General features: G+C 37.5%; 1 protein-coding gene across 2 annotated transcripts in view; it reads left to right on the top strand.

The window, feature by feature from the left end:
* PARN (poly(A)-specific ribonuclease) overlaps positions 1–13,694 on the top strand; it is a 47,809-nt gene that overhangs the window by 29,152 nt on the left and 4,963 nt on the right. For both annotated transcript variants that reach the window (XM_018067448.2, XM_018067449.2), the window contains exon 21: positions 8,625–8,814. In XM_018067448.2, coding sequence (XP_017922937.2) covers positions 8,625–8,814 — 190 coding nt within the window. The remainder of the gene's footprint in view (positions 1–8,624; positions 8,815–13,694) is intronic.

Here is a 13,694-nt window from a genome sequence, read left to right as displayed (position 1 = left end):
TCCTTTGTATGTGTTTGAGGACTGACTTATAAACTTAACTTTTGGGAACAGTGACTGGGAGTGGACCATCATAGATGATCATTTGGGATGTGTTATGGTAGTGCCATCCCTGTTCACTGAAATGCTTCATCCAATGTTGTGGAGCCAGTAAGAACAGCAGTATATGCAGCACTTTTGAGTAAGTGGCTGAAATTTTGTTGCACTTAAGAGGTATCCTGCCAGAATTCTCATGATTAAGGTCCTAAAAGAAAAAAAAATCCAGGTTAGTAAACCCCACTGAGTTCCCCATCATCCATGTTCCTAAGCTCAGATAAAGAGGCTTTCAGGTTCTGGATGCACAATCAGTGCATCTCTGTAATTCCTTATTAACACCCCGGGGGTGTTTAGTGTCCTTCCTCATCCATCCAGGGCTCTGCAGAGGATTTGGAGAGCTCTCCAGCAGCCTCCTTACAGCCATTGCTCCATAGCACCCAGAGCCATTGTTTCTTCATGTATTTGTAGATATGAGGGTGATGTAACTTCTGCTGAGAAGTTCCAGATAAAGAATTATGTCAGGTAAAGCCTTCCTAGAAGCTGCTGCAGTAAATTCCCCACTGCTTTCACCTCAGTTACTTACCCATTGTCAAAATGCTTGGTAGACACATTACCACCACTTCTTTGTTTTTATTGGGTGGGTTTTTTTGTTGTTTTATATTTGTTACAGCAACTCTATATTGTGGAAAGAACTGAATGTGTGCAGAATATTTAAACTGAATCTTTCTGGCACTGTTCTGTCTGTGTGTCTTTTTTTTTTTTTTTTTGGTGCTCTGACAAACAGGGAGGCTTGTTCTGTGGCCTAGAAAACATGTTATTTGTTTGAGAGCTCAGGTGATTATAGTCTTTTATAGATTTTATGAAATCAGGTCAATAGATTCTCGTAGTGAAAGCAGTGAGCCAACCAAACTGATAAACTACAGCAACCTCAGTTACCAAAAATCTGTGAGATTTTCACTGTAAAATTGATAAAAAACTCTTGGTGGTTTGTTTTTTTGTTTTTGTTTTTGTTTTTTTTTTCTTTTCTGTAATAAACAGGTCATAAAATTAATTCTTTTATTCTATTTCCTGGTCTTAAATTCTTTAATGAACTGCTTTGGCAATAAAAGTCACTGTTTGTACTTGTGATTTAGTGAGATGTGCTTATGTGAAGAACCTAGGAAAAACTAATAATGTGGCCTGGTTTTTAACCTGTTTATTTAAATGTCTTCTGGACTGTATAAAAAGCCTTGGAGAACTGTCAAACAGTGTGATACAACTCAAGATGTTGTTGCAGACCTACTTCTATGCTTATCTCTTAAAGATCTTTCTGACTCTGAGCTGGTATTGATACATATAATTGAGAAAGCACTTGTGCAACAAGAGCATTTATTGGAACACAAATGGATTGAGAACATGAAGAGTGTTTGGAAGTTTTGATGAAGTGTTCAGATTTGCATTATAGATGAGTCTAAGCACTGCAAAAACCTCCAGACTTACTTTGCACCTTTTTAATAAGGGAACTCTGTGTGAAAAAGCTGTGAAAATAGGATCAGTTTTGTAATAACCTACATGGAGTGTTATCTGATTCTAGGTCTACCAGATTTTTTAAACTCCATTTATATCTGGAAGGTGTCTTTATTTTTTAGTTCAGCAGTGATCCAAATACTGAATATTTGGCTGAACTAATGTAAAGTTATTGACTTGAACAGCAGATGATTCAAAGACTGTTCTGCCATCCTTCTGTGATGCACACACTCAGGATAACCAGCTGATGGGTCTTTCTGGTTTCTTAAAAACTTATCTCCAATGCCTTTTAATTTTGTTCAGATTTGTAGGTGTTACAAGACAATTTAAAATATGATTTGTCTGTGGTACTAGTTTTGTGCAACTGTATCTAAGAGTTGTATTGAAATTCTGATTGTTGTCTTTCACATTTCAAATAATTAATTATCATGCTTAACCTCTACAATGGCAGACCTCCTAAAATGTGACACTTTGCATAAGCTGTTTCTGCTGTGCTCTGCTGAGCTTTGCTGTTTCTGTTGCTTCTAACTCTCCTGGCTTCAGGTATTTCAAATGGACTAAAAGCTTGTTCATCAGCCCCCTGGGAATATGTTGGATTTCTCATGGTAATATGCATAGAAATTCCTTTTGAATGTGTAGGTAATAAAATGTATCTGTTCATCCCCCAGTGCTCTTTAAAACAGTGTTCCTCAGTTAGGTAATATTGTGGATGGTAACCATTAAGCCCTGGTCCCAAACTGATTGATAAAACATTGGTCCATGTGCTTTGCTGTTTGGAAAGGATACATTTGATCAGCTCAATTCAACTAATGAGCAGCTCTTCAAATTTCACATGGGAATCAGTAGTGTGGGTGTTGCCAGGGAGGATGCACATCCCAATTGTCTAGTTGTTAAACTGTTACCCTGAGGAACCTAGGAATCTTTGCAGAGCATAAAAAGACTTGTTTCCTCTTTTACTTATTTTCCCCTGAAAAATAAGTAGGGGAAAGGGCAGTATTTTCATAGGCAATTTTGGAGCTGCTCCTAACTTTCAAACTGAGTATGGCATGTTTAAAACACACAAACCAGAAACCTTGGAAAACGAGAGTCAAGACTTAAACTTTTCATTTTGCTGCCTATAGTAATGTCCAAGAATCTTCCCTTTCTTTGGTTATTCGTGCGACTCACATATTGGCAGCCTCTCTAATTTATTAGCAGTAGAAAAGGTTTGTTCTTGTACCAGATCATGTTACCCTTTACAGTTAGAACATAAACTTCAGCACCTGAGAACAATAATGGACATTGAACACAATCTGTTTTCTGCAGGAATTTGCTGTTCAAAGTAGGTAATTAATAAGAATTTGTTAAATGGTTGATATTCCTTTAGTTGGACGTCTGGGAGACAAAACTTTCTGTTGCCAAGTTGTGCTTCGTGTGGGCTCAGCATTTGTGTCAGACATGAAGCACATACTTGTGAAATGTGTGGCAAAAGATAAAGCAGTGTGTGCACTGGGAGAACAAACCCCAGAACCAACTTTTGGCATACAATTCTGGCTTTTAGGTCTTGCATTTGACATGGTTATATGTTAATGAAAATAATGGGCAAGTTTATCAGTGGTACCTCAAAAATATACATGATTTATTTTCCCTTGGCAGTCAACACTTGCACTTAATTCTTTTTACCTAAGGCTCAGGTGTGCAGTTTAATAACATCTGTGTTCTGATTATGAATAACTTCTGCAATATTTTAAGACCACTGGTTCGATTTTAGAGTAATTTTAACTTGAGAATCTTCCTGGGAATGTTTTTCTTGCTGTTTTAAAATGCAATAAATACACTTAACTTGAAATTTTAAATACATGTGAAAAGCAACTGCTTGTCATAAATGGCAGGCATTGAAATAATGTTAAGTTATTCCATGTGTTGGTGCCCTGATACATGAGCTCATACAGAATTTAGTGTGTGCAGGATATCTTCTTCCTCTAGGCTCTGAGCAGGCCAATGTATTTAGACAGCAGGGGAGCAATGGACTAAAGCAGGTGCAGCAGCTGAAATTGTGAAGGCCTTTCAGTGATTTGTGTTTAAATCATTAATCTTTCTGAACTCGTGAGTTTTTCTCAGGCAGGGCTGGACTTTATGGCTTATTAGTGTTTTATAAGGTTTACTGTAGAACCCTCTACTTAGCATGAGTGCTTACTACCACCATTTCAAAATATGAAAGCATTTTGAGATCGTGCATCTCACTGAATTTGAGGAAAGGGCAGGTACTATGTACTGTAATACCCAGACTCTTTGAAAAATTACATTACAAAAATTCACATATTGTGTTCTCACCCAGAAGTTAATGGGAAGTTTATGCCAGGAGGTTGAAACAAGGTGGGGGTCGGTCTCTTTTCCCAGGTAACAAAACAATAGGACAAGAACTGGCCTGCAGTTCACTAGGGAAAGTTCAGGTTGGATATTAGGGAAATGCTTTCACTGGACTGGTTGTCAAGAATTGGAAAGGTTGCCCCAGGGAAGCAGTGGAGTCACTGTCCCTGGAGGTTTTTAAAAGGCACAAGACCAGGTGGTTTGGAGCAGGGGCCAAGGAGCAACATGGGATTCTCCATCTTCATCTCCTAACAAGAGGAAATGAGCTGAAATCAGACTGTGTGTTCCATTTCTGTCTGAAAAGTCCTGCAGGTCTGAGCTCTCTGTGCTTTGTGTGATAACAGACACTGTGCCTTTCTGACCAGAACAGAAATGTTCTGGACATGTTACACTTTGAATTTGTACATACACAGATCTGAACACTTCACTAGTCATCCTCAAAATTCTGCAGTGTTTATTCAAAACCATTCCTGTACTAGTAAATGCAGGGATTGAGATGTAGTGAATTTCTGCTTCTCTTCAGGAATCCTGACTGCAACAGGAAAATGAATTACTGGTTTTACAGTGGAACCAGTGGTATAAATCATATCTAGAGATAGCTATTGTACAACTTCCAGCAGTACTGATGTGAATTAAGAAGACAGATTATAGACTTGCCTTCAAGGCCCTGCAGCCATACTTTTTTCTCATCAATTAAGAAATAAACAAAAAAACCCCCAACCCCAAAATGCCCTTTAAACTCTGTAAGTCTGAATATATTAGGTTTTTTCCTTAATGTAATGTTGGAAGCATCGTGACCGCCTTTTCATTTGATTTGGAGTTTTTGAAATGAGTTGAAACAAAAGCTGCAAAATGTATTACTGAGGTATTTAAACAGGGCTCAAAGGTTAAGTAGCTTGAATTCTTTCAGTATTTAAATGACTTCATCTTTAGGGGAGTTAAAATCCTTTATAAGAATGTACTTACATGTGCATAGCATGAGATGTCTCACTGGACTATACTGTCATCTGCGTTCTTCATCAAGAGAAATATTTTAAGTTTAAACGTTGCCTAAGGATCTTTCCCTTTCTTTGCCATGCTTTGTACTTGGCATTTTTTCTTTCTTCTGTAAAACTCTTTTCCTTAAGATCACTTAATCATTTTTCCATTGTCTCCAGCACGGAGATCCAAAGGTTTATTTTGGTTTGCTCTGTAACTTGCCATCCTCTTCATAAAGTGAACAGCTGCTTTGTCACTGCATTGATGCTCCCTGTTCTGGATTCAGATACCAAGAGAGATGACAACCTTTGTAAAACACTCTTATTTTACATCTATTTTAGAAGAATGTGCCTGTGCAGATTCTGTCTTAAGCTAGTACAGGAGAGGAAACAAAGGGATGGGCAGCACCATGTGCAAACTGGTGTTTTCAGTTTTGATACAGCCTGCAGATTGTTGCTGTTATTAAATAGAATTCAGAGACTATGGATCCTTCAAATTGTTAAATTACTTTTCTCCAGCAGTCTCTAATACATTGATTCCTTGGAGCAAGAAAATGCATCTTCACCAGCCTTGATTTCTGTTTCTGTTCAGTCAGTGGTTTTTACTAAGTTGAGATTTTCTTCATAGATAGTGAAGATTAATGTAGTATTTTACCTCTCTTCATTTGTGGGTGTGTTTTTTTTGTTGTTGTTACTAAACAGTTTTTTTTCACAATTTTTGTAACCAGACTGGAGAAAATGGCCTAATCCACTACACTTAGTTGTTTTTTGGATTTAACCTTTTGTCAGGGCTAAGAGTAACATACTCCATAGGGCAATAACTGCTACATAGTTACTCCCAGGATTGCTTCTTTCCTGCTAAAGAAACACAGTTGTTTAGATGCAGCATGAACAGCCCTAGAAGGCAATAAATAAGGCTGTGGAACCAAAGAGTGACTAATGAGAGTAAAAGAAAATGCTGCCTTAGCTGCTCACTAATTGAACAGTCTGAGGCAGCAGCCCCATGTTTGAAGTAGAACATGATCAGATAAGATTGAGGCAGCATCATACAAAGGTCACTTTAAGGCTTCACAGGTGAAATTTTACTTCAGGATTTCATAAGCCTGAGTGTTCAGTATGGCAGCCTTAATCTGTATAGCTCTCTGTATTTGTTTTATTGGTATATTGTTGCTTTTCTTTTACCTACACGGTTCTCTGACATATTTGCCTATTTATTAAGAGGCTTAATATTGTCAGTGGCCATCTGTCAGGATTTTGCTCTGCATAAAAGCAAGGACTTGGCAAAAGAGTATCTTTGTACACATTCCTGTTGGATCACTCAACAACTGTCAGCCTGCTCAATATCTTGCCTGATAACTAGAGAAGATGAGTCCTCCAGAAATGCTTTTCCTAAAATAATTTGCAATTGCTATTATTCTGCTTCGGGCCTGCAGATAATGTGTGGTGAAATGCAGCCATGTAGAGTTGGTTACTGGGTCAGGTTTCTCACAGGAAGAGTTGTCTCCTCTCTTAAAATTTTAATAAATAAGGAAATAACTTCCCTAAGTTCTCTTTAGTATGTTAGAATTCACAAAGCATTCTAGCAATGCATTTCTTCTGCTGGCAGTGCAGAAGGATGTAACTGTATTTGCTTTGGTTGGCAATATGGACAGCATTCATCAAAAAAGCATCAGAGAAAATGTATTTTAAACTCTTACAGGGAGCTGCTCTTCAGCTCAAGACCATGCAAGATCGATTTATGTGTGTGACTCCTTAGACTTCTCCATATGCCTTCATTTCAATTGCTCCATGATGAAGCAATATATTCAGCATGTAATATTTTATATTAAATATATATGCTATATATGTATATATTTGTGTGTCTGTGTGACATATGAATGGGTTGCTGTAAAATACATGCCTTATTTCAAGAAAGCAGAGTTGTCTTTGTTCGAAAATACTGACTCTTACACAGATTTATTTTAAAATTATTTTTAACCTGCATATATTTTTATTTTTTTTCCTTAAAAAAGGGCCGAGTACATCAGGGAATTAAATGGCAGAGCCGTAACTTTGGTTCGTAGTTTGTAGCAAAACAAATAATGTGAAATGGTTATTGTGTTTTAACAAATGACTGTGTAACAGATGATCCATGGTAACGCCGTGCTTGATTTTAGCAAGTAAAAACACACTTGAGTTTAACTAAACAAATGTTACCCCGAGGAATGTGGGCTGGCATGCAGCAAACTCCAGTGAGCCTTAGTAATTCATTCATGGTGCCTGCACCATAACTCCACGGGCAATAAATATGCTCTTAATTCCTGCAAACAGATCCTGTAACTTCACAGTTCAAAACAAATCTAAGGGGGGGGTTTGCCTCACTCCTCTTGGTTAGTGCACCAATCTCAGGAGCTGTTAATCAGAACTGCTGCTATTTATGTTTGGTATTAAAATTAAATATACAACACTCTTGGCCCAGTTTTATGTGCATTACAAAGACTTGGCAGCAGCAGCATCTCTATGCCATGGCACATATTACAGGTACTTCATTTCACTGTAACATAGCAAATATACAGAATAGATGATCTGCCCTGAAAGAGGAGGAAAACCAAATCCACCCATCCACCCATATTCCTCAGCTTTTCTGAAATGCAGTGTTGGAGCTTGCCATTTCTAGTCCTTGGACCAGAGGTGGCACAGAATACCTGTACTGGAGGTAACAACACTTCAGCTAGAAAAGGAAGTTGGCTATGCATCTGAAATGGCTGCACAAAAATTGGAAGTACATAATAAAATCAGGATTTTGTCTCCACTACAATTATGGTATTTTTAAAATGTGCGGCCCGATTATGTGAAAAACAATCTGGGGTTTGCTGGTTTGGTTTTGGTTTATATTTAAACTGGTTTACTGGTTGGTTTACAATGCTTTCTTTCAGAGAGTGAGGCTGGAAACAGCAGAAGACACCAGTTGACAGTCAGTTTAATTTGCTGATTCATCTGTTACAGTGATGGCATCAGGCCAGAGCTTGGCTCGCTCGCTGAAGGCTGAGAGCTGTGAAGATGCTGGGACTTGAAGGAATGTTGTTAAATTGTTGCTGACTGGAGGCAGTGAAAGTTTTTTTTTCCTTTATTTTTAAAGCGATTCTAATTTTGCATTGACAGAAATCCTTCTACCTTGAACTGGCAGTGTTTTTTAGTTAAATTGAGACCAAACATTAGAAAGATACAAGTTTGGAACAGCTGGATATTAGTTAAGTGCTTCTTCCATGGATATCTTGTGCAACCAAAAATGCAGCTCAAATAAGCTTATGTTTCACAGCAATCAAACAGAGTTTTGGCAAAGGCTTTGCAAATGTCGTCTTTTCCTGGCAGACTTGCAAAATAAACCTGCTGGGTTAAGTAATGAGACTAAAAGGGAAAAAATCCAGGAAATCTTTTCTTGCCAACAAGCAATCTGGAAGAGGGTTACGACTGAAGAATTGATCGTTTCTAATTTAAAAGAAGCATCTTAAGTAGATTTAACTCTTTTTGCATGAAGCCTGACCCTCAAAAGAGTTCTGAGCATCTAATTCAGACACTGAGACTTTTGGAGAGTGTGGCATTTGGGGTTGGTTTTGTTTTGTTTTTTTTTGTTTTAATTGCTAACAATGGAACTAGAAATGGTTTACATGAACAGAACAAACAGCTCACTGCGTCCTGCTTTTCAAAATGAGTTATTTCAGGGGAGGACATGCTGTCATTTCAATGTTCTGTGTGTAACATCACTCTTCTTCTCCACAGCTGTAAACACCAGCAGGTATGCTGAAAGTTATAGGATCCAGACATATGCAGAATATGTTGAGAACAAACATGAAGACAAACAGCCCAAGAGAAAATGCACAGAAGACAGTTGGAAGGAGATGGAGAGGAAACGGTTAAAAACTCAGTGCACACCCTACATCTCCCAGAGTCGCTACTACTGTGTGAACAGGTGAGGTGACTTCTGCTTTGCCAACTCTAATATTTTTATTGCATTCTTGTTAGAAGTCTGGCAATTTTCAGGTGGTTCTTAACTAATAAATGAGGTTTTTTTCCTGCATTTATTTCTTTGCATATAAATCAATAGTGGTACATCACCTGTCGCAAGATGAGAGAGGATTTCATCACCAATGTGATTAGACAGATTTTTAAATTCTGGGATCTTGGGGACAGGTCAAATCACAGCTTCTGAGCTTAATATAGCAGCATCATTCCTTATAACCAAATTAAAAAGTTTATTTTCTCTGTTCATTTGATCCTTTTGAGTGGCTTGTATCTTCTGATACTTAGCTGTCATCTTATAACCTTTTGAAGGCCATGCTGATTTTTGGATGACTTTCCATGGTGATAATAGTGCAGCAAAGAGGGGCATGAATTACCTTCTGGAGCAGTCCTGATGAAGTTGTCCTTATGCTTCAGGAGCAGGATGGCAAATGATGATACTTGCCTGGCTTTAAGCTTTTGGTATAAAACCTGAACAGGGTTTTAGTTCATTATTGAAGGACAAAATTAAGTCAGGACATGCTGCTTTTGATTCTGGCACAGTCTGTTGCTGTTTGTATTTCTTGTTCCATTTTTACCCTCGTCTTAATGACAGGTTTGGGTATGAGGGTAACAGGCAGCTTCTTTCTCAGTCATCTGTGTAGCTGTGTGTGAGAAGGGTCTTTTAGTGTTAATATAATTGTATAATTAACCTATCAAGTTATTGCTATTCTTTCTATCAATTCTATATTAAAATATATGAAAATAAGTTTAAGTAGAATGTACAAGCTACATTTCTTTAAGGTGGTGTTTTGGTTTGGTTTTTGGGGGGGGATTCTCTCTCCTTCCCCACCCTGTGGTTAGACAGACCAAATATAATGGTCACAAAACCAGTGCTGTCCCTTTTGCTGTAGCTTTCTTGGGAATGCTATGACAAGTTCTAGCTCATTATATCTTCCAGTAAATGTTGTCTGTCATGTAACAAATATGCTCAACTTGTTCTGTTCTTGCCACTGACATAACCCTGTGATTTTGCAGGTGTGTATTTTGGCCAGCTGTCAGATATTCATGGCTTTTGTCATGGTGGGAATTCTAAATGTGTTAGAGACGTGTCTGATTCAAAAAACCATATGGAGGAACCTGGTGATAAAATCCATATCAAATGAAGTTAGTTTAATGGAACTGTTGTACTTAGTGAAACTTGGGAGTGTGTGCTGTGGAGAGATGGGGAGCTCTGGAGATTGTCCTGGCAGCAGCTTGCCTGTGGCTCAGGTTTAGGTCTCTCATTAAGTTGGTATCACAGGTTCTAGACAGATAGTGAGGGTGCCAGCTTATGGAAAATAGTAAATGCAGAAAGCTGGTTTGCTGTTGTCTTGTAAATAAGTTTGAGAATTGCCACATATGTATAATTTGGAAAATCGCTGAATAAAATTTTCAGTGGATTCTTTCCTTTGAAGTTTGACATACCCCAATGAGTTGTTTGCCTGAGCACTTAATCTTGGCAGGTTTTAATATATTTTTTCTATCTAGTGTTGTCAAATTCCACAAGAAGCAGCTTTTTGGTTTTAGATGGTCAACACTTAGATAGCCTTGGATAGAAGGCATTATTTTGTTGACAGACTGATGTTACCTGAATTTTTGTTGTCTTCTTACTCAGTTAATAAAGTGATTTTGTTCTGTCCCAAATTCCCTTTCATGCAGGTCTTTTGACATGAATTTTATTTTTATTTGTTACTAGTTAGATTGTATTCTTTTGTCAACTAATCTTTTGTAAATGCTTCCCCTGAAGTGTAATCTGGTTAGATATAATATGGAACTGCAAACCATGTGGTCTTTCATTTCACTCAAGAGGAACATTTTCTTTTTGTTTTCAGACAAAGGTATATAAAAACACTTATATTTTCATATATTATATTGTTACATATTATATATAACCATTTAATATAAAATATAATAACTATAGCATAATATTTATATAAACAACCAGGACAAATATATATATGTGCATTTATATGTGTGTATATTTGTCCAGATTACTGTAAGTCCTATCTAGCTGAGCATTCAGTGCTGTGATGTATCCAGCAGCTGATCTCTTTTAATAGCTTCATGTTACTACATCCTTTATTTATTTATTATTTAATAAGCTTGCTGAATCAGTTCTGCCAAGGAGCACAGCTGCAGAGTAGCTGTTCCCCTCCATGACAATGATGTGTCCTGGCTACTTTTTCATTCAGTAATGGAGTTGTTGGGTATTTCTTGTAAGGAACTTTGTCTTAAACTGCCAGATTGATAAGTATGTAACAAAGGTTCTTTAATCCCTGTCTTGCTGAAAAAATTGTAGTCCCATATTATAGAGGAATTACTCTTCAGAAAATGTGGTGTAAAAGTATTAATAGCAGTCACAAGATAAAGTCACTTAATGTGTGTTCCTTCATACTGCTACTGCTAAATAACAAAATTTATCCCAGTGGAAATATGCCAGATTATTAATGTAAGATGGAGCAGTAGAGGGAAAACTGAAGCATTTGACAAAACTTGAAGTAGTAACTGAGATCCCCTTCTGTAAAGCCTTTGCTGTTCAGAACACACAGGACAGGGGTGGAACTGGCTGTGCTGTGCCAGCTCTGCCAGGGCTCTCAAACGCCTGCATGTGAGAACCTTCCCTCAGCAAAACAGTGTTAAACCATGGAAAAGTCAAATAGGGGATGTTCTGTGTAAAACTAAGGATCCTGCCCTACTTGTACTTATTCTAGTTTTCCTGATCATCATCTAGGAATAGTAAAATAGAATAAGGCCAATGGCAAAGGAATAGTGTGAAGCACAGAAAGTGATGTGTCATTTTGCTTTGCAAATTTTGTACTTAAAACTGCAATAGCTGCATCTTACCTTCTGTCAAGTCAAGGTGCTGTTTGTAGCACCACTTCTTTAAATGTCTTAATTTTGCTGGAGATTATCTAATTTTTGAAATGTTCAAGTATTTCTACCCATGATTCTGTTTTTTACAGAAAGGGGTTTTTATAATGGTTTATTATCAAATAAAGGATAAGAATTGGGAGAAACTAAGTCATTAAATATATGGATAACAAATATTGCAAGCCAGTTATTATAGTAGGCCAGTATTGTAGTGTTATTTCACGTGATTTCACCTGCTCTTAAGCTGAAATGACTGATTTTTATGATGGATCAGTATCTACTCCCACCCCTCTAATTTTATTCAAAGTCTCAGGAGAACACAAGGTTTATGTTTTTGTTTAAATGAAATTTATTTGAATGTCTGCATATATCCAGGCCAATTCAAAATGTTCTGTTGTGATGAAGTGTTTCTTTTAAAACTCGAAAGTGCTTTCCCAAAACGGAAAATGTTAAATGCTGCATCATCATAATTGTTTTCCCACCTCTTGTCCCCCCTCCACCTGCTGATTCTTTCAAATTAATTGTCAGAGCACTATTTGGATTGCTGATATTTAGTATTTGAAATGACATTCCAAAGTCCATGGCCAGTTTCATCAGGTGGAGTCTGTGCCCTTTCTGGCAGTGCAGGACCTGCACATGCTGTTGGTTCACCCTGCTGTGATCAGTGCTCGTGGTGCTGCTCATACTGCTGCAGTTCAACCCAAATCTTTTTGATTAGAAATCAACAGAGAGAAAGCAAGAACCAAATGCAGGTTTCCTGTTTCTGCCACCCTCCTGCAGTGCCATTCATCCTCCCCAGGTTTGCCTGTGGGCTGGCACTGAAAGCAGCAGAAGGGAGAGCTTGGGGAAGAAGGATGAGTGGCAACTGTTGGTGAAGAGTCTTGGGACCCCACTTCCCATTATCCCTGGCTGATGGGAAAGCTGTACTGTTCACTAACTAAATCTGCCAACTGGCAATGTATAATAGGATTTTGTTGTGGTGGGCCTTTTTTAGTTGGTGGTTTCTCAGCACCTCCACCCCCCAAAAAATCCCACAACTTGGCTAGTGATTTTATTTTTAAAATGAGAACAAGCTCCATTTCAATATGCAAAAGAAATTTCAGAGCCTCTTTAAATATATTCTTTAAAAAAAAATCAAATTATTGCTTGGATAGCTGTTGTACATGCGTGTTTTGAAACCTAAGTGTTGTGTAGTTTATGGATGGTGGAAATCTGCCTCTAAATGGTTCAGGTATCCAGAGTTTGGATAAATAATGAAGGAAGTTGATCCGAATTGGACAACAATATGTATTAGTGTGTTTGAGTCTAAACAACTAAACTTTGTTTAGTTGTTTCTCAGCAGACTAAGGAAATTGAGACAGACATGTGGACACATCCAGAATAATGGGTATTATTGGAAAACTGAACTTTGCTCCCAGCTGTTCTCTAACTCGGATATGCAGCCATATTAATTTGCTTCTAAGTTCATAAATAATATTGCTGTAATCTTGAATCTTATTTTCGGTTAAAGAAGAATAACACACAAAAAAAATCAACCCTTAGCCATACAATCAATGCAGGAATGTAAAATAAAATTAATATGTTGGGAGAAAGTAAGACATCAACAGTTCTTGATTATAAAATTATGTTTATTTTGTATTTTGTGCTGCCACTTTTTTGGTGGATTTTCCCCCCCACTAAAGCACCTGCAGGAGGAATGTAAGGCCTAAATTAATTTTTATTTTGTACTTTGGTACACAGATAAATGTGCACTGAAAGGGAAGAACTTGTTTCTCTTTATTCATGATAACTACACAAGAGCCATAACTTCACAAATTCAGCCATAAGACCATTCATAAAGGGAGCTTCTTCCTGCAGTGATCCTGGGATCATAATTTATGGCTCTTGAGTTTTTCTTCCTTATGTGTTTTTCAGAATGTCTTTCCCAAAAGTAGAATT

Source organism: Manacus vitellinus, unplaced genomic scaffold, assembly GCF_001715985.3.
Source record: "Manacus vitellinus isolate BGI_N305 unplaced genomic scaffold, ASM171598v3 scaffold_12_pilon, whole genome shotgun sequence".
NCBI classification, from domain to species: domain Eukaryota; kingdom Metazoa; phylum Chordata; class Aves; order Passeriformes; family Pipridae; genus Manacus; species Manacus vitellinus.
The sequence above is the reverse complement of the archived record's forward strand: the minus strand, read 5'-3'. Positions and strand labels throughout refer to the sequence as shown.